General features: G+C 37.9%; 1 protein-coding gene across 1 annotated transcript; it reads left to right on the plus strand.

Moving 5' to 3' along the window:
• The first annotated feature begins 6 nt into the window (after nt 1-6).
• LOC115444575 (myrosinase 1) lies at nt 7-16,783 on the plus strand. The gene is made up of 12 exons (XM_030170402.2): nt 7-91; nt 440-476; nt 5,853-5,962; nt 7,393-7,540; nt 8,130-8,296; nt 9,325-9,585; nt 11,509-11,597; nt 12,426-12,573; nt 13,353-13,516; nt 15,129-15,281; nt 15,499-15,590; nt 16,579-16,783. Exons 1-12 carry the CDS (start codon nt 52-54, stop codon nt 16,697-16,699), a joined length of 1,530 nt encoding a protein of 509 aa, XP_030026262.2. The 5' UTR covers nt 7-51; the 3' UTR covers nt 16,700-16,783.
• Nucleotides 16,784-21,352: the final 4,569 nt, after the last annotated feature.

Raw genomic sequence — 21,352 nt, forward strand, 5'->3', positions numbered from 1 at the left:
CACATCGACGTGCCACACGCGGTCTTCCACTGTTACTATACAAGCCGAACGATGAAACGCGCCGAGATACATACTAAGGCAGAAAAAAAATGTAAGCATATGTTCTGCTACCGAGATGAAGCCGGGAAGGGTAACTAATTTTAAATAAGAATAAATGATTCCTGTAACCTAGAAGAGTTCAGAATGATATTTAATTGTTCAAAATGTCTCACGCGAGCGAAACGAAGAGCAGCGCTTAGTAAACAATTAAATTATTGTTGTATTTAATTATTTCTAAATGATTATTTATTATATCTAAAAGCGTTATAATTTATTAGAAATTTATCCACAAATTTAGTAACAAATATATTTCTCTGGACTTTTGTATTAATGACTAAAACACTTTGACCACAACACGGATTTAAACATTAGTATTTAAACCAATTTCCAATTATTTTAGTTACCATCATGCTGTTCTTCGGGCTTCTGGTTTTAAGGTAAATTAATTTTATATACTTATAAACCGTAGCAGACTGAGTTAGCTTTAAAAAATCGAGTTGTAGTTTTTATACCTTACATTTATGAAACAGTATTAACTAGGGGTCGCAATACCGGACCATTTTTCAAAACCGGTATTTTCGGTATTTCCGGTATTTGAAGAAATATTAGAAAAATAGGAAATATACTTACATTTAAGTTAGTAATTAAATGTCAAATTTTAATGACAGCTTAGTAATTAGTTAAAGGCTGAATGAAAAGAGATTATTTTCGTAAGCCAACGTTCATGCCGTTCTGATTTCTGAGAGCTGGCTCAAACCTCACCTTCCTTCTACCCTTTACCCCCTCCCTGGTTTCATTTTGATTAGAAATGATCGAGTTGACAGGAGAGGGGGCGAAATCGCTATATATTTACGTAGCGACCTGAAATATAATACTGTAATATCTTCCTCTGCTTCTTATTCTGCTTATGCGAGATTTCTGTTTCTTGAAGTTTGGGTCAAGAGAGTGAAAACCTTTCTAGGTGTTATTTACTGTCCCCGATCTCTTGATTACTTCTCCAGTCTGGAAACTTTAAGATCAGAATATGCTCATCACATAATCATGGGTGATTTAAATACTGATCTACTTGCCAGCTACTCTTCGCGATCTCGTAAACTCCTTACTGTCCTTGATTCTGATAAACTGCATGTCCTACCACTGCCTGCCACCCACCATAATATGGATGGTCACGACACTTGGCTTGACATTATCCTCACCTCTGCTCCTTCCCCTATTTTCTCCCACGGTCAATTTCCGTTCCTGGCTTCTCTCACCATGATCTCATCTACATGTCTTACGCCCTAAAACCTCCCAAATTCCCTTTAAGATATTGCACTTGCGTAGTTTTGGTCGCATTGATGCGGATAAGCTGAAAGGAGACGCTGCTAACTTTAACTGGGATCACCTATTGGCAGCCACCTCTGTTGACGATTATATTGATATTTAAAGAAAATTAAATTAAAACGTCCTCCTGCACCATGGATTACACATGGGGTTAGGATGGCGATGAGACGAAGGGATCGGGCTCTTCGCCAGTACAGAAGTTATCGTTCGGAGGAGAACTGGTGCCTTTTTAAGGCTGCAAGGAATCGGTTTAACCAGATGGTACGTAATGCTAAACACCGACAAATTCTCAGTAATATTTCTTCTTCCTCGTCAGTATCTGGAGATTTCTTGGAACTCTGGGTATTGGCAAAGTTAAAAACATAGATCTCCACGGTGCGACTATTGGTTTGGATGACATTAATAAAAATTTCACATCTGTTACCATGATTGATCACCAAAGCTAGGCGTCGTACCATGGATTTCTTAGCGGGTCTATCCAGGCCTAACATTAATACTTTTCATTTTTCTTCTGTGCCATTGGGTGAAACTAGAAAAGTTATCCTGTCCATTAAATCTAGTGCCACTGGCTGTGACAACATCAGTCGTCATCATCGTCATCATTCTACCAATCATGTCCCATATCATTAACGTCTCCCAGCACTGGTATCTTTCCGTCTTTGTGGCGGAGAGCTATTGCTATCCCTCTTCCCAAAAATCCCCTAACCCATCACTTGCTAAGCATTTCCGTCCCATATCCATTCTTCCTTTTCTCTCGAAAGCGCTCGAGGTCTGTCCTCACAAGCAACTGTCTGAGCATATGCACCGAAACAACCTACTGTGCCCACTCCAGTCTGGCTTCAGGCCTGGCCATAGCACTATTACTGCACTCCTCAAAATGACTGGCGTTATTAGGGCGGGCATGAAGGATTCCAAAGTCGTTGTTTTGGCTTCGGTTGATTTCTCCAACGCCTTCAATATAGTCAGTCACGACATACTTCTTGCAAACCTCTCCCACCTTATGAGCTCGCCCACGGCACTGAATTGGTTCTCGTCATATCTTCAGGGACGCCAACAGTTGGTGCGCCTAGACGATTCTTCGTCTAGCTGGCGCGATATAGACCGTGGCGTCCCTCAAGGCGGCATACTCTCCCCATTATTGTTCTCTATCTTCATAAACCTCATAACACAAAATCTTCAATGTGCGTACCAGCTGTATGCTGATGATTTGCAAATTTATTCTCAGGAGCAAGTCGATTGTGTGTCCGCAGCTGTAGATAGGATAAATAAGGACAATTTCGGCCTTTCGGTAAACCTCGTGAAATTGCCATGAAATACCAGGCCTTTATTGTAGGCAGCTCAAGGCTTTTAAACAGGTTGTATTTTACATCTATTCCCCCTGTTATGTTTTTCAGCTTTCTTTATCTGACAGCTTGCTGTTTGTTCAGCTTTGTTAATCTGACAGCCAACTAGATTCAAGTTGTATCACAATATTAGCCAATCACAACGGCCCTACGTCTACGCACTGCGAAGGCTGCCATGCCGTCAGCACTGAGAAACAGACTTGTTATCACAGCAATGCTCAGCCCTTAGATGAATAACGTCTTTGAGTAATGAGGATAGACTTTGAAGAACAAAAAATATTTCTAATAAAAATAACAATTAACAGTTAACACCGCTATGCCTAGAACAAAACAAAAGTAGCAATATAGCCATAAGCCATGTATTTTGCTCGCTCTTTATAGAATATACGCCTATACGAATGAATGAAATTGTAAGCAGCGTAAATTTTTGCGATTTAAAACGCGAGAAATTAATAATTATACACACATTTTGTACTGAATTTTATTTTTATAAAATACCGAAAATACCGAAAATCCCGGTTTTTGTAAAATCAATACCGGTATTTTGAAGTTCTTAATTTGGTCCGGTATTCCGGTATTTTCGAAATCCGGGATACCGGTATGCGACCCCTGGTATTAACCTTTAACTGTGGACGCGCGGTCTCACAGGCCGCTCGCAGTTTGAAAATTTCCACTTGCTCTCCGTGTATAAGGCGCTCAGTAGCTTCAGTTTTAGTCGCGTAACGTGTGTTAAAATGGGAGATAGTGTCGGCGACTATAAGGCCAGTTATTTGTCTTTAAACTTTAGACCGCACGTCCATGTTTCCTATACAAATTTTTTCGCCGATTGTGTTTTTTGCGTTATTTTCATTAAAAATGTTAATAAATATTAATGAAAGTGCATCTATGTCAAAATAAACGCCAAGGTCACAGCTGCAACATATTTATGATCTACTTTTAGAGTCGCACCAGTCTGATAATGAGGAAACTATCGAGGATTGCTTTTACCAGAAACTTATTTTATCCGAAAACATATAAGTGACTATGAAGATAATACCAATGTCTCTAGCATAGACGATAATATTATAAGAAGTATCAGCCCCAAGCGAGGATCCGCGAAAATTTATCTGGTTTGCTAGTACAGTACTAAAATGTTGGCTTGACGTCACCTATCAATATAGGCAGATAATATTGATAGGGGTCGTGAAAGGCACAATGAGCCCAACATAGCCCCCCGCGATTCCTGGGTGGTAGTTGTAATGCACATTCTCTGCGAAAACTAAAAAAATAAAAAGGTCCACCGAAACCAACAAAATTTTGAAAGGGGTCTATGAGATATATAAATCTGGGAACCTCTGCTCTAGACGAACCCCCTAGTTAGGATACTGACTCGTCAAAGCGCAAAACATGTCGTCTTTGTCCCCCAAAACTAAAGAGAAAGTCCAATTTTAATTGCATAAGTTCTAAACAGGTCATACAGTTACAGTGTTCCAAACCCTTGTGTAAAAACTGCCAATAATTTGATACATATTGGATCATTGTGAAAATTTTTATGTTTGAATTTAAGAAAACGTTTATTTGATTTTATGTTAGAATAAGCCTTAGATTTATAGAAAACACGGTAATTTTTTTTAAAAAGATTAATTCATTTAAGTTTTCAGCCCTAAAACTGATCTCAAGTAAATTTATGCCAAATAGTGCCTTTAACTGTTAATATGATTTGATTAGGTGAGAAAAAATAAAGATTGATTAAAAGCTTCTAAATTATTTCATTTTAATATGCCTAGAAAATAATGAATATAATAGCGTAAAAATAAAATTTATATTTAAGTTTTATTTTAACTCAGAACATAGCGGTCCGAGAGACCGCGCGTCCGTGGTAGTGTGACAAAAAAATGACGTCCATAGTTAAGGGTTAAGTAATTGTTAGATTTGCGTTAAGCAACTGTGGATTTATGTAGCAAATATTTAAAGCAATAGGATATAGTGATCGGATCAGAAATGAGCTCGGTAGAACGAAAGTCACCGACATAGCCCATCGGATTAGCGAGTTGAAGTGGCAGAGGGCGAGGGCACAGAGCTCACAGAACTGATGGCTGATGGGACAAGAAGATTATGAAGTAGAGGCCACGAACTGGCAAGCGCAGCGTCGGACGTCTACCCACGAGGTGAACAGAAGACCTCATAAAAGTCGTAGGGTGTCGCTGGATGCGGGCCGCTTACGGATCGATCTGGAAATCTTTGGGAGAGGCCCATGTTCAGCAGTGGACATCCTGTGGCTGATAATGAAGATGATCAGTAGTTCCATTATTGTATAAAAATTAAAATATAGACAGTTTGTTGAGTGGCTTTCGTATTATTATCGAGGAACAAATTGGCAGTCTGCGTGGCGCCTTCAAAAAAATATAAATGTAAGGTCAGTCACAGTTAGTCATTAGCTGCTGTTTTTAAGGATTTGTTTTTTGTATATTTAATAATAAATAGCCAAGTTAATGATTATTTAAAATAACTTCTATAGAATTTATGTTTAAAAAAAATATTTGTGTTTAATGCGCTGAAAAAGCCTCTGATTTTACGCAACGCACCTTATACTACTTATATACATACCATCTTTCGAATATGCTTAAATAATAAGTAGGTACAGTCAGCCACAAATCAAGTCTTCAAATCATCGATATAGGTTAAATTTAATTGCATTTTTTTGCTTGGTGTAAAATATAGTTCATCCTCTTTGTTTTTGTAGTGCAAAAATTTGCCAAAACATAATTATAAAAGCGGTTTAAATTTTTACCCCTAATTCATAGACGTTATTTATCTAAGGACGGAGCATTGCTGTGATAATAAGTCTGTTTCTCAGCTTTTTTTATCTGACAGCTTGCTGTTTGTTCGGCTTTGTTCATCTGACAGCCAGCTAGGTTCAAGTTGTATCTCAATATTAGCCAATCACAACGGCCCTATGTCTACGCACTGCGAAAGCTGCCATGCCGTCTGCACTAAGAAACAGACTTCTTATCACAGCAATGCTCCGTCCTTAGATAAAAAACGTCTATAAATAAGGGGGTTAATTTGTTCAATATTTTATGTGGGTGATATATACATATAATAATTTATGACCATATTTCTTTATGAAAAATTAGATTAGTTACTATCACAGAATTTGTTGTTCAGTGCCACAGCTTCAGCGAGCTCGTGTCCCATCGACCCAACATTCCCATCATGTTTCAAACTGGGCGCATCCACTGCAGCTTATCAGATAGAAGGGGCTTGGAATGTTAGCGGTAAGTCTTTTCTATGTGCTATCCTACTAATATTATAAATGCGAAAGTTTGTGAGGATGGATGTTTGTTCCTCTTTCACGAAGAAACTACTGAACCGATTTGCATGAAACTTAACAGTAATATTGTTTATACATCAGAATATCGCATAGGCTACAATTTATAATGATTTTGTGTACTTTGGTCATAATAAACCGACACATTTCAAGTAAGACAGAAAAAAAAACGGAAAATTTCTTCACGCGTGCGAAGCCGCGTGCTAAAGCTAGTAATTTATAAAGGACACGCCCTTTGTCTATTGCCGGGATAAAAAGTCATTAATACATAAAAGGTATCCCTTTATGTAGAATCTAATTATCATTAGAACGATTTGTAGGCCGCATTTATACATATTAGTACCTATATGTTGTGTCATGTTCCTTTTCGGAAAATTTCACCTTTCTCCACTGGTATATTGAATAACTAGCGACCCGCCCCGGCTTCGCACGGGTGCAATGCTGATACTAAATACACTACAGAAAAACTGTGAGCGTTGTATATAAAAACATACCGGCCCGCTCTGGCTTCGCACGGGTATAACATAACAAAATAACTGTATTTCTCCACTATTTAATGGATGTTATTATACATATAAAATCTCTTGAATCACTCTCTATTAAAAAAAAACCGCATCAAAATCCGTTGCGTAGTTTTAAAGATTTAAGCGTACAAAGGGACATAGGCACAGAGATAGCGACTTTGTTTTATACTATGTAGTGATAATCAGTATTACGTGTAATCTCACACCTGAACAGAGTGTATGTTGTATAAGTTTATATATTTTCACGTGTAAGATTTTTATAGATAAGCATTAAAATATATATGTATTATAACATTTCTTTCGAGATTATATTAATATAATTTAATCTATTTATTATGCATATTATATATTTATTAGTTTATTCAGCTCTAATGGACGGTATCTTGCTGTTATATCAATAAAACTACAATCTCTTATAGTATCGCCATTGTCATTAAGTATAAGCTAGAAGATATATTACAACAATAACTATTATAATACATGATGTACGTATTCTAATATCAATTTAAGTATATTTTATGTCTTATTGTGATAATGAATATTTATCACAATAAAAGAGAAAAAGACGTGACGACATAAATTAAATTTGAAACTTACATTTGTTCGAAGTTTTGAATTTTTGAGCTACTTTTGTGGCTGACTGCACCACCTACAAATTCCAGTACAATAAAAATCTTAATGTATATAATTAATTTTAAAACACAGTTTATACTAATCTATTAGTATTTAATGTAATTAATGGTAATGTTACTTCAACAAAAACAATAAAAGATCATCAATTTGGATCTAAATTTGACCTTATATTCTTAACCATCTCGCAGCCGATACAAAGCCGATATTAATATGATTTCAGATAAAAGTGTTAGTATTTGGGACAACTTCACTCATAGAGTACCGAGAGTGACCGTAGATAACAGCACGGGAGATGTCGCGTGCGATTCGTACAACCTGTGGCAGCGGGACGTAGAAATGGCGGCTGAGATGGGCCTGGACTACTACAGGTACAGAGACTTTCCAGCCCTCACACCCACCACTACAATTCCTGTAAGCCAGTATCAGCAGTGGCATGCATTATGACACCGAGCAGTGAAGCTCGGCGAGCCTCAGGGAAAACTAATCTGTCATTATCCCGCAACGTAATTAATTAAATAGAAAAATAGCTGAGTAGGGAGGAGTTGGAAATGTTAATTGTCTACTTACCTTCATAGCAATGCGGGTGACAAAATCATGATCTAAGGAGGCATTTTAACCTCAAGGATAGGGACGTTTACCACAGGTACAGCCCAACAGCTACAGTCAGCCTTCATTGGATGTATACGTATATAGAAAAATTACAAAGTTTTTAATACATGGATAGCGACTACCGTACATAAGGTGTTCAAACCCACCATAGTGACCCACGTAAGTGTGTCGCGTTATGGGATCAGTGTGTATATATCCAGTTCCAACAGGCCGGTATAATTGTGTCGACCGCCCCTCTCCACATACCATCAGATGCAGTGGGGTCATTTTGGGACTGTTGAGCAAGGGTTCTTCCAGGTTGAGAGGGTTTCTACCACACCCTATCTCAAGTGTGTATTTTCTTTCTAGATTCTCTATATCCTGGCCTCGCTTACTGCCGAAAGGTTACGATTACTATGTGAGCAAAGATGGCGCTGAGTACTACAATAATTTGATAAATGGCCTCCTGGAGCGTGGAATTGAACCGGTTGTGACGCTGTACCACTGGGACCTGCCAGATATCCTGCAGCAGTTAGGTAAGTCTGGTAACTCGTAGGTATCACCGCGATGTCTATTTCTACCGCCAAGCAGCAGTGGGCATGTAGTACTAGGCATTATGAGTTCTAGGAAAAGTTCTGGAGTGGCGACCTCGAACCGGGAGACGCAGCGTAGGCTCCCCACGAGATGAACGGACCTGGTGAGGGTCGCCAGAGTCCGATGGATGAGGGCGGCCCAGAACCGGTCCCTGTGGCGCTCAATGAGGGAGGCCTATGTCCAGCAGTGGACGATTCCCGGCTGAAATGATGATGATGAGATCTATATTTTGTCTTAGGTTACGAGCACAGTACTTAGTATTTTGTAATCCAGTTCTGTGTGGTGTTTATAGGCGGTCGTATCACTGACGATCAGGCGAGTGGCATGCTCATCCCGTTATTCAACTGCAATAAGTACATCTTCATTTAGTAGAAGCGTGTTTTGTACTTGAAACATTATGCTATACGTTTTGTCTTCGTTGAGACGTGAGCATTGCGTTGTCATGACGACCGACGTGTTTATTCACGCAAACGCGCAAGCGCAGTATCTACCAAATTAATAGGATTAAAGCCTGTTGTACACGGGTACATTAAATAGTGTAGTAATACAGTAGAGTACTGATTGTACCAATGTAAACAGATTTGTTAGATTGCTGAATTAAATCTACTAAACTGGTGAGTACTTGGAGCCAGTCCTGCATTTGTAAATAGGCCGTATAAGCCGCGGCCCGCGGGCGGCAGATTTCACAGGACGCTCACTCGATTTAATTAATCATTCGTTTATTAAACTTTAGTGCGTTCCAAAATACAAACAAATGGAATATTATTACGTATTTTAGAAACCTACATACATACATAAACCTATCTACATGGGGCGGCGGAAATAAAGTGGCCTACACTCATAAAAAATATAAATCCGGCACTGCTTGGAGCTCTTAGTTCAAGCACATTGACTGCACTGTTTACTCTACGTAGACAGAGCTTAATGGTGACTACTTTAATCAAAATTATACCTTCTTTATTTTCTGCAGGTGGATGGACTAACCCTTTGACAGCAGATTGGTTCGCGAACTACGCTCGCATTGTCTTCGATCTCTACGGAGACCGAGTCAAAACCTGGATAACCATAAACGAACCTATCGTGGTATGCGATGCTGCCTACGCCGCGGGGTATACCGCTCCAGGAATCAAAGAGCCTTATTCAGGAGTATTCGTTTGCACGAAGAATGTTCTCCTAGGCCACGCTAAAGCATGGAGGATTTATGACAAAGAGTTCCGACATTTGTATGATGGTATGCATTCTATTTTTAAAATATTTGTATTTGTGTATCTTTTTTTTTGATTGGCAAAGGAAGGTGATGTCATACCACCGGTTTAAGGATAAATAAATTGTTCTTACAATGATAAATCCTTAAACTGTCAATCATGATGTAAACGATTTACTTTGTAATTAATTTTTCTAAATTGTTGTTGTTAAAAATAATAATATTTTCACGGAAGATAAAGATACTGACTCATGGATGACGTAGTTGTGTTGCCGTACTAATGCTGTGCTGAGGTCTCGGGTGCGATCCCCGGTTTGCGTAAATAATTCGTGCTCGGTCCCGCGATAGGCTTGCCTCCTGTCAAAGGGGACAGAATATACGTTATGACGAAATTTAATGCACTAGTTACACCTCTACTCACCCTTTCGGGAATAAAAAGCGTGGGTGAATATGATAAAAAATAACAAAATTAAAATAAAGGTATACTTGGTCCTAATGAAGAAGAAAATTTTGTTTTTATGATAAAATAAATAAAAAACATTGACAATTATAATTTTTGTCTTGGTGTCATCCTTTAATTTGTTTATTTGGGCCTCTTGTTCATTATGTTAACAAGCCAATACCATAGTCAGTTTTAAATAGGCTGGCAAAGGAAGCTCGGTCAAACAGCCTCATGTTGGCACCACGTTTTTAAACTAGACATACCCACTGCTTAATACGGATAGATATACGTTTAATAGTTGTGGTATAGCGGTCCACACAATACATGTTTGTATTATCTATGGAAGAACAAACTGGCTAAATTCCAGCTACCTAATGCGTCCTCGACCAATAGAATCGTAGTAGTTTCGATAGGCGTGGCTACATCACTATTCACTGGTTATTATTTAGATTTAAAAGATAATATTTATTTACAATTCTTAAAAATGTCGTAACAGTTACAAAACAAATTGAAAAAATTGTTTTATGGTTGATTTTATTTGAGAGTTATAAATATAAATTTGAGGAAAAATACAAGTATTTTTATAGGTTGCATTAGTCATTACAATATTACTAACTGGAAGGTTATCGAACTTTTGACAACATGAACATCGATAAGTGAAGCCCATTACTTCATAGAATAAATTGAACTGTCTATAAGCGGCGAAGGTGGACCCTCTGCCAGATAAGTTTCCTTTGGATCAACGGTATCTGGCTATCGAATTGTGAACCTCAATTTTTTGGTCATGCTAATGTAGACTCCGTCAAGTCTCCGGTGGATTCTTGAGGGTCCACCTGGACCACTTTAGGAAACAATGGCCTAGCTGTTTTGACAGGCAGACAGAGGGGCAACAAAATGATACTACAAGGTTCCTTTTGAGGTACGGTGCCCTAAAACTTAATAGGGAAATTCAGGAAGAAAAAAATTCTCAAAAAACAATTAAAGAGTATATTTTAATAGATTTTACATGGATTCTAAGTTGCATACTATCGGTACAAAAATTTATATATGGTTAGAAATTGAGGCGAGTTATTAAAAAAATTAATATAACTATCGCTGGCTACAGAAATACTTTCGCCAATGATTCGCTACGACTGTCCACGAACAACTGCCCCGATCTGTGATATAATATATATAAGATCCTGACTTACGTTTGTTAGCCTGGCAAGGGCCGGCTTATACAAACACAGCGGTCTTGCGGGTGCGTGCTTTAGGCACTGCGAGCCCTTAAGTGACCATGCTGAGGGCGACCCTCTAGAGGGTCACGACCTCGGCTCAGGACGGCCACTGAGAGAAGATGTTTTGGGGACATCAGCGATTATGGAAACGCGAAAGGAGCGAAAAAACGACCTAACAGTCTAACATGTGACCCGATCTGTCAAACGCTCAGTGATTTTATAGCAAAAGAGAGTCACAAATACCCTCACAATATTTTTATTGTAACAATATATTATCCATTTTACTTGCAGGAAAAGTGTCAATTTCAAATCACATGATATGGTTCGAGCCAAAAACAAAAGCCGACGAAGCATTGAACGAATTGGCAATGCAATATATAGTAAGTACACAAAGTATAGAGTCATTTGTATATCTAGGATGCAGTGGTGAAGGGTCCATACAATTCAATTCCTGACGGCTTCCCTTGTGTAATTTATATAAAATTTCCATACCGCATTTATGCATATTAATAAATCATTTAAGTAGTGTCGGGTACCCTTTCTGTAATGTATCCTTTGCGACTACGCATTGGGTTCAGTCAGATGTGTTTTATAACACAAAAAAACTTAAAAAAAAAGAAAAGGAAAAATCACTAAAATATAATGGAATTATTTACGGTTCACTTAATAAGGAATGAATAACAGCCATTTTCAATAAGCGATCCTAATCTCAATCTTCAATCCGATTCCGTGAATGACCAATCAAAATAACTCATTTGTAAGCATGTCAAAAACACTTTGTTCTGATTGGTAAACCTTCGCGATAGATCTAAAAAAGCGATTGATATTGTTTATAGAAAATAGAGGTGTAGCATAAGTAATGTAATCTTCTTTCCGATCTATCTTTATGTTTACACACATTAAATATTTGTTTGGAATCAATGCCTCAGTAACAAACACATATACATAAACAATGTAATTGCATATTTTTAGTTTCTTGTGATTTTTTATTTCATTCGCAAGATATTAAGTTAGTCTAGAAGTCCACCTTAGCAGGTAAACAGATAACACAAAGCTTAGAGGACTAGAAGCAAAAGTAAAATTGCACCCGATTTACTTATATAACAAGCTCGAAGGATATATAAAAAAATACTTCCAAACGAAACCCACATTGGTTACCTACAAACTAGAACTTATCGATGGTGATTCCATATTATAATTTCCTCCAGAACGGAAGGTACGCCCATGCCATTTATTCAGAAGAAGGAGGCTGGCCATCATCCCTGGAGAAGTACATGGCAGAATATTCTGCCAAGCAGGGCTACCCTCGTTCCCGGCTGCCTGTCTTTACGGAATATGAAAAAACATTGGTCAGAGGTAATATTGAAGGACTTAGTCTTACCGTTTTGTAATCAGATATTTAGGTATCTTGATTGACTTGGTGGCGTAGTGCGTACGCTGTAGGTATGACTACGACTACCGTGATTAGGTCTTGGGTTCGAATCCCGAGTCGGGCCAAAAATTATTGTGACTGGATTAATCCATGGTGTTATACCCCCGTGCCGTAGAAAGCACTTAAAGCCATTGGTCCTGTGCTTGAGCTCTCTCATGTCGGATTGCCGTCTCACCGGACTATGCAAGTGAGAGAACAGAGAGTGCACCTGTGTATTGCGCACATACTTGTGCAATATAATAGTCCTGCACACCTAATTGATCTCTGAGGGATTCATTAACTGTCTCGATAAAATCCTTGCAGTAAAAGGTAGCTTCTTGCTACCTTAACTTATCATTAAATCATTGTCGTAATCAATCATCATTAAACTTAATTTATGGCAGTTTAGGCATACTTCGTATCCCGGCCACACTGAAACAGGCCGGCATATTTGTTTCAACTGGCGAGGGGTAATCAGTCGACATTCTATCTTGACCTTACTCCACTTATCATCAGGTGAAGTGGGGTCACTTTGCCATGGCTGCACAAATATACGAGAAAAATGAACCTACCTTATTTATCTCTGCACCACTCTAAGGTTGACTGGGAAACCAAGCTTTAGCATTAAGTCCGCCTATATACATTTGTATTTTAAATTCAATGAATACAAAATTAAAAAAAAAATAAAATACTTTAACACTGACCCAGATTTTTCCATTTTCAGGGACCTTTGACTTTATAGCAGTAAATTATTACACCACTAAGTTAATTCGTCCGGCGCGAGAGGGCGAGGTGGTTAACGACCTCTTTGTCTCTGGAATACCGGATCTGAACGCGGTCATGGAGTCGCCTCCAACTGCTACGTACGGTTATTCGACGCTAATGTCTGTGAGTAATCATTTACTGCAAAAATATTCCGGTAAAACCGTTTGTACATTTGCAACATCATTTCCAGAACGAAATTTGTCATATGTGATAATCTAGAACTGGTGTCTGTTTATATAGAGTAAGAAGAAGATCCATTAATGATGTATACGCTGGGTTTCTGGGGGTAATTACCCCTACGTGGGTATATCAGCTATTTCACAGGGGTAACAAAGAACCTAATTATAGGATCATGAAATAAAAAAACAAAGCTGACGATAAAATTGTAAGGCGGTTGTGCTTTATGATTAATGAAGATATTTTGTATGTAATGTTTGTTTTGATAACATTTTGAAGGTGGTATATATGGCGGTACAATCAATGCATACACCGCCATCTCGTCAACATCGCCGGAACTGCCAGTTGATCGATGCTGACACAACTGTAGTGATAACACACAGCAATCACGCTAGATGGCGACAGACGATCCTGGATTACGCTTACACAATTTGAGCGACGCGTTGCATATAACCACTTCCGGATAGGAACCGTCGGAGGGGCCGCGGCCGGTCACAAGCAACATCTGCCTGACTGGAAATCTTCCCCTTCCATAGAGGAGCGCATCCATCAGTTCCTCTACAGCGGTGTCTACCTTTACGTCGCTAAATATAAATTAGTTTTCCACAGGGGTAACAATACTGTAAGGTTAGGAATCACTAAGGTAGACGTATATCAACAGTGTAGCTTTATAACTGATGAACAAATATTTTCAAATACTACCTCAGTGATGTCACTGAGCGTATGTATGTATGTCATATCTCATACGCGTACTTATGTAATTACGCGTATGAGGTATCGCGACCACGTTGAGATTTAGGAAGATTCTATCTCCAGGTCTCTGATTCTCAGCATTAGCATAGAATCTCCAAATGTTCAGGTAATAGAAATATGCTCACTCCTACAGGACCTAATATAGCTGGTATACATTCCCTCCCGAGGCAATTGTTGTGCCCTCAGTCTCCACACCGAATGCACGCTCATGCACGGGGGACATTTGTTACGGCCCTAGGCACACAGTTCCATGTGTATACCTCATAGTTGTCAATTCACATTGAGGCCTATAAGGGCTCGCGAACAATTCCTAGCCTTATCCTATAGGGGGATTCCAGTATCTCATTCGCGGGTTTCCTCTGGTATTGACTGCGGGGTCCGATACCAAAAATAAATATAATAATAATAATATCAGCCCTGTATTATATACTTGCCCACTGCTGAGCAGGGGCCTCCTCTACTACTGAGAGGGATTAGGCCTTAGTCCACCACGCTGGCCTAGTGCGGATTGGTAGACTTCACACACCTTCGAAATTCCTATAGAGAACTTCTCGGATGTGCAGGTTTCCTCACGATGGTTTCCTTCACCGTTAAAGCGAACGATAAATTCACAAAGAATACACACATGATTTTTTAGAAAAGTCAGAGGCGTGTGCCCTTGGGATTTGAACCTGCGGACATTCGTCTTGGCAGACCGTTCCAAACCCAACTACGCTATCGTCGCTTAAAAATAAATATAGCTGGTAAAATATAGGTGTTATCTACCCCTGAAATTAGAAAGGTGTGATGCTATGTGTGATTCCAGATCTATCCCAAAGGACTGCGCAGGATACTTGGCTGGTTGAAGGACACGTATGGAGACCATGAGATGATGTTAACTGAGAACGGATTCTCTTCTTCAGGGAGCGAGTTAAATGACCAAGAGCGGATCGACTTCATAAGAAACCATTTGGAGCAGGTATTTTGATATAATTTTTGTATCATTTAACAGCACAGAATTGTTAACTTGTTGCCAAGAACAAAAACACACAAATACACACGCCTAACATTGGTAGAGTAATGCTTTCAATAGGAGAAAATAATAACATAAATATCGCGATAAAATCCGTAATATAGTTTTATTTAGATATTGAGTTCAAATTATTTTTCTTAATTTAATTTTATTGGATTTTCAGCTACTTCTGGCAATGAAGGTGGACCATATTAATGTGTCAGGGTATACGCATTGGTCACTTATGGACAACTTCGAGTGGTTAGACGGATACACGTAAGAATGTTTTAATAACTATGAACTTTCTACTGTAAAAAATTGAATATGATATACGGGGTAAAAGAAATTTAAATCGAAATTATAAATAAACTAACGCGTAAAGTAGTGGCAGAGTTGTCAATGGTGGTGTTTAAATGTGTAAAATAATCCCATTATTCATAAGGGTTTATCTAAGTTTAGCTGTGATAACAAGTCTGTTTCTCGGTGCTGACGGCATGGCAGCCTTCGCAGTGCGTAGACATAGGGCCGTTGTGATTGGCTAATATTGAGATACAACTTGAACCTAGTTGGCTGTCAGATAAACAAAGCTGAACAAATAGCAAGCTGTCAGATAAACAAAGCTGAGAAACAGACTTGTTATCATGGCAATGCTCCGTCCTTAGATAAATAACATCTATGAAGGCAAGTCTTTTTGTAATTTGTCGCAGTATGTCCAATAGTGTTGCTAGAGGAAGAGCGCTAGGCGGTGTTATTGATTTGTTGGAAACCCTTTTTTGTACTCGCTTGCCGACTGGGGGTGGCAAATTTGATGTTCGCCCTGGGTGACAAAAGCCCACTTATGTAAAAATATTATCTACATAATATTTTTAATGAGAACTAAGATCTCGGTTACAATTCACTTGTTTTATTCATTCAAAAGTAGGATCATACATATACATGTAGTATGTACTAGATTTGGCGTTCCGAACATTGACTGTGTTCATCTGAATTGAACTGCACTCCACTCAAACTGACTTTAGAATGGTCTATATTGACAGCTTGTGGTTGTCATTTTGGTTCAGATTTTGAACAAATATTTTATATGGACATTCGTGTCTATAGAATATACGTCAATGATCATACTGCTTTGTGATTAATTATTGTGGCATGTAACTGTTTCTGGGCAGGCGCATTACCAACACTCGAAATCAATCAAAACAACAAGAATATAATACTAATATTTTAGACAGTATTTTATAATAATTATGTTTAATTTTATTTCCAGATCAAAATTCGGGCTGTACGAAGTTAATTTCACGGATCCCATGCGCGAGCGCACGCCACGAGCTTCTGCAAACTATTATTCTAAAATTATTAAACAAAGGAAACTAGATATATGCTGTTAAAATACTAAAAACCTGGTATTGTTTTTATAAAGTGGATTTAATGTTTTTAATAATATAATAAAATTTATCTATGCGGCAAATAAATCCGTGGTTTGTTATGCTTATCTCCGTCCAATTTTCTTATATTGGGGTGTGTACCTTTTTCTTTGATTTCGTAGAGAAAGTGCTTTATTAATACTTGAACAGCCGTCGTTAGGAGCGACTGAACGGTTATGTTGGGGTCACCGTGCGGTAAGACCCGATGTTGAGCCAAACGGAATTAATGTCGACCTTCGGGCGACCGCCGGGCCGGGCCGTACAACGCACGGCATGCCAACTAAAACTCCGAGGTGGCTCTCTTCGGCGCATTAGGGACGGTTAAGGGCTTCCTCTGATAGAAGTGTCCTAAGTCGTCGTCCGTTCGGCGCATAAGGGACGGCTAGGGGCGTCCTCTGACGGTAGTGTCTAAGTCGTCGTCCGCAGCCGCCCTTGCTCGGAGCCACTTTGTACGGCTCGTCTCCTACGTGGAGGATTGGAAGGACGGTGGTGGTTATATCAATATGGCGAGTCCAATGGAATAGCAATACTTTGTAATTCAAGATGTTGGAAGGTGTTTCTATTGTTTATGAACAGTCATATCGCTAACCATCAGGTGAACGGCAAGCTGGTCTCATTTAAAGCAAAAAGAAGAAATAAGTTAGAGACTGGACAACAGGACTAAATTTGTGCTTAAAAATTAATTAGCTATTAGTAATACGTCGTCTTATTAAAATGTTAGTGTGATAAGATGTCACAGCGTCCTTAAATATTCATATGAACATAGCATATTTACAGAAAATATATTAATATTCGCATTAAAAACATGCTAATCACGATATGGAAAATTTATAAGGTATTTTACATTGGTGTCTTGCTATTTCACAGTAGAATGGTTAACCTTCGCATGAGCGCAAAATTTTTGTATGACAATCTTTCCAATATCCGGTCTATATAATCTTTGAACTCTTTGCTTTGACTATAAACAATTAGAGACTTACAAAAACCTTCTTTGTTAAATAATCACGTAATACGGTGACGCGCGTTTTATTTCGCTGCCAACAATAATGAGACTAATTACTAAAATCCTTTATTACGCAATAAAATTTTTGTCTTACATCAAAAGTTTACTGTTGACTGCCTTCATAGCGTAGTTGTAATTGCACGTATGAATACGACTATCGCGCTGAAGTCCTGGCTTCGAATCCCGGGTCGGGCCAAAAACTATAAGTAACTGGGTTCTTCAATCAAAAAAAATACTGAGTCATAGCTCGGAGACAAGAAATTGGAGGTGTGATACCCCCGTGCCTCGGAAAGCACGTAAAGCCGTCTTGGACATTTCCGATTGCCGTCTCACTGGAATATGAGAGTGAAGGAACAGAGAGTGCATATTATACCCAGCAAAAATATAGGCTTATAATTTGGTACGGAACCCCGAATACGTAGTCAGATTAGCGTTTATCCGGTTTTGATTTCTATAAAAATGAATTACGTTTAAATACTTTATTTATAAACATCAAATGTTGCGTATAAGACATATTTATGGTTATTAAATTACCTTAACACAATTTTATAATCATAATCTTTAGTATTATTGCATATTTGACCGTTTCGCTCATGCAGTTCATAATAATTACATTCATCATAAACAAAATATCTTAAATGTATTAAAACTTGTTTATTAATACGACTTGTCATAATTAATGTTCATAAAGGATTACAAAAATATTCTAAACTAGCGTTTCCCGCGGCTCCACCCGCGTTAAAAAGTTTTTCAGGCTAAAGTTTTCCCTTATGAAAGTAGTAGTTTCCCGGGACCCTATGTTCTTCCCGGGGTCTCAAACTGTCTCCATACCAAATTTCATCTTAATACGTTGGGTAGTTTTTGAGTTCAACATGTTCAGGCAGACAAATGCAGCGGGGGACTTTGTTTTATTATATATTTTTTAGAACTTTTTAAGAGGTACAATCCCGTCATACATCATTGTTGCATAACTTTAACCGTTTACGCAGCGCACATAACGGAAGCTCTCAAAACTAATAAATTGTCCCCATTTTTGCAACATGTTTCATTATTGCTCCGCTCCTATTGGTCATAGCGTGATGATATATAACTAAGAGCACTCCACAAACAAAGGGCTATTCAACACAAAAAGAATTTTTCAGTTCGAATCGGTAGTTCCTGAGATTAGCCATGACTGCTCTGCTCCTATTAAGTATAGCGTGATGATATATAGCCTATAGCACTCCACGAACAAAGGGCTATCCAACGCAAAAATATTTTTTCAGTTTGGACCGGTAGTTCCTGAGATCAGCCATTACTGCTCCGCTCCTATTGGGTATAGCGTGATTATATATAGCCTATAGCACTCCACGAACAAAGGGCTATCCAACGCAAAAAGAATTTTTCAGTTTGGACCGGTAGTTCCTGAGATCAGCCATTACTGCTCCGCTCCTATTGGGTATAGCGTGATGATATATAGCCTATAGCACTCCACGAACAAAGGGCTATCCAACGCAAAAAAGAATTTTTCAGTTTGGACCGGTAGTTCCTGAGATCAGCCATTACTGCTCCGCTCCTATTGGGTATAGCGTGATGATATATAGCCTATAGCACTCCACGAACAAAGGGCTATCCAACGCAAAAATAATTTTTCAGTTTGGACCGGTAGTTCCTGAGATCAGCCATTACTGCTCCGCTCCTATTGGGTATAGCGTGATGATATATAGCCTATAGCACTCCACGAACAAAGGGCTATCCAATGCAAAAAGAATTTTTCAGTTTGGACTGGTAGTTCCTGAGATTAGCGCGTTCAAACAAACAAACAAACAAACAAACAAACAAACAAACAAACTCTTCAGCTTTATATAATAGTATAGATTATGTTTTTATAAAAATTTATTAAATTAGCTTTTGCCTGCGGCTTCGCCAGTGTTAAAAACTGTTTCCATGTATTAGCCTATAAGTAGTACCCAGGGGTAATGTAGCTTCTTATTAGTGAAAAAAAAAAATCAAAATTGACTTAGTATCATGACAGTCATGATTTACATCAAAGAGTTCAAGATTATTGTTACGCGCTGCTATCCTAGCCGATAACATCGGGCGTTTCCGGAAGTATTCGGCTGCGCGAGCAGGCTGGAAGAAGAGATACGTCACACGGCGACTATTCTATTATTCTCTCTGGTTGCGCGTAGTCAAAAAATGTCTAAAATTGTATTCTGTAATTATTTCTGCTAATATAATGTTTAATACTGTAAAAAGAGCGTTTAAGAGAGTTTATATAGAGCGGACATTGGAAATATTGTCATATAAAAAATTTGCGCTCATGTGACGGTTACTCTATCTATCGTAAAATAGCAAAACACCAATATAGATCATATTTTTTCAATATCGTGATTTGTAAGTTTATAATGCGCATATTAGTATATTTTCTGTAAATATGTTATTTTTTATTAATATTTAAGGACGCTATGACATCTTGTCACACAACATTTCAAATAAGACAGCGACTTATTACCAATTAGTAATAACTTTTTAAGAACAAGTTTGGTTCTGATGTTCAGTCTATAATTATACTGTTTAATGTTTGGTTTACATAATTATATAGTATAATATGCGTTAATTAAACAATTATCATAAAAACAATATAAAAAAGGCCATACAATGTTTAATGTTGTAATTGTAATTGCGTTCTCTAATGTCTATATTCATTGGCGCGGTTTAATTGTAACCTATCTTAGATTAATTGATGGTAAAACGGACTTGATTTGTGAAGTGACGCGCAATTTTGCTATAAGGAAGAATGACATATTTATTCTTCGTATAAAATATTGTGAAAACGGTATTTTTCCGTTGGGCGGTATTTTTTTAGTAGGTTCGTATTAGCGCGAAAAATTTAGATCGAAATATAGGCTACTCTACACACAATAGAGGTTTCATGCTAGGAATGATTAACTTCAATAACGTCCCGATTTCTAAATTAGTAACCAGTATATAGGTAATGTTTAAATTTTTTTTTGGTTTTTTATTGGTTTTTGAATGCGGTATAATTAGTAGTTAATAAAGTTTTTATTTTTTGCCTTTTTGTGTTAGTAAAAATCAGTATACGCTGATGGCATCATAGTTGACATCATTTTAATAGTTTCTTGATGTATCAACAAAGTCATGGGTCCATCAATAATTAAATTGATATGGGACCAGACCACCAGCTTTCAAATAAAAAAGAATCATCAAAATTGGTTCACACAGTCAAAAGTTCTGAGGTAACAAACTTAAAAAAATACATTTGAATTGAGAACCTCCTTTTTTTGAGATCGATTAAAAAACAAATTCGCACCGCCACTTCCCACATATTTAAACTTTACCGTTACTACAGTTATATGATTTACGTTTCGAAATTTACACGCGCGATGTTTACGCTGCCGACTTTTAGTACTAACACGCTGGTCAAATTACTATTCTCAGTCCGCCCCGTGACCATGAAGGCTGCAAAGTCTGCGAAACGACCGGAGAAAATAAAATCCGTAAATAGTTTTAATTCAATACACTTAGAAAATTAATTAATGATTTTTGTTAAACGCTCTTTTACAGTTAACATTATATTAGCAAAATAATTACAGAATACAATTTTAGACATT

Source organism: Manduca sexta, chromosome 4 (assembly GCF_014839805.1).
Source record: "Manduca sexta isolate Smith_Timp_Sample1 chromosome 4, JHU_Msex_v1.0, whole genome shotgun sequence".
NCBI classification, from domain to species: domain Eukaryota; kingdom Metazoa; phylum Arthropoda; class Insecta; order Lepidoptera; family Sphingidae; genus Manduca; species Manduca sexta.

What these genes read in the sequence shown, in the direction of transcription:
- LOC115444575 (XM_030170402.2), top strand. Translation starts at nt 52, where the DNA reads ATGAAACGCGCCGAGATACATACTAAGGCAGAAAAAAAAT. An exon ending in ATGGGCCTGGACTACTACAG is followed by an intron (nt 7,541 to 8,129) that starts GTACAGAGACTT and finishes TTTTCTTTCTAG; the next exon opens with ATTCTCTATATCCTGGCCTC. An exon ending in AATTGGCAATGCAATATATA is followed by an intron (nt 11,598 to 12,425) that starts GTAAGTACACAA and finishes AATTTCCTCCAG; the next exon opens with AACGGAAGGTACGCCCATGC.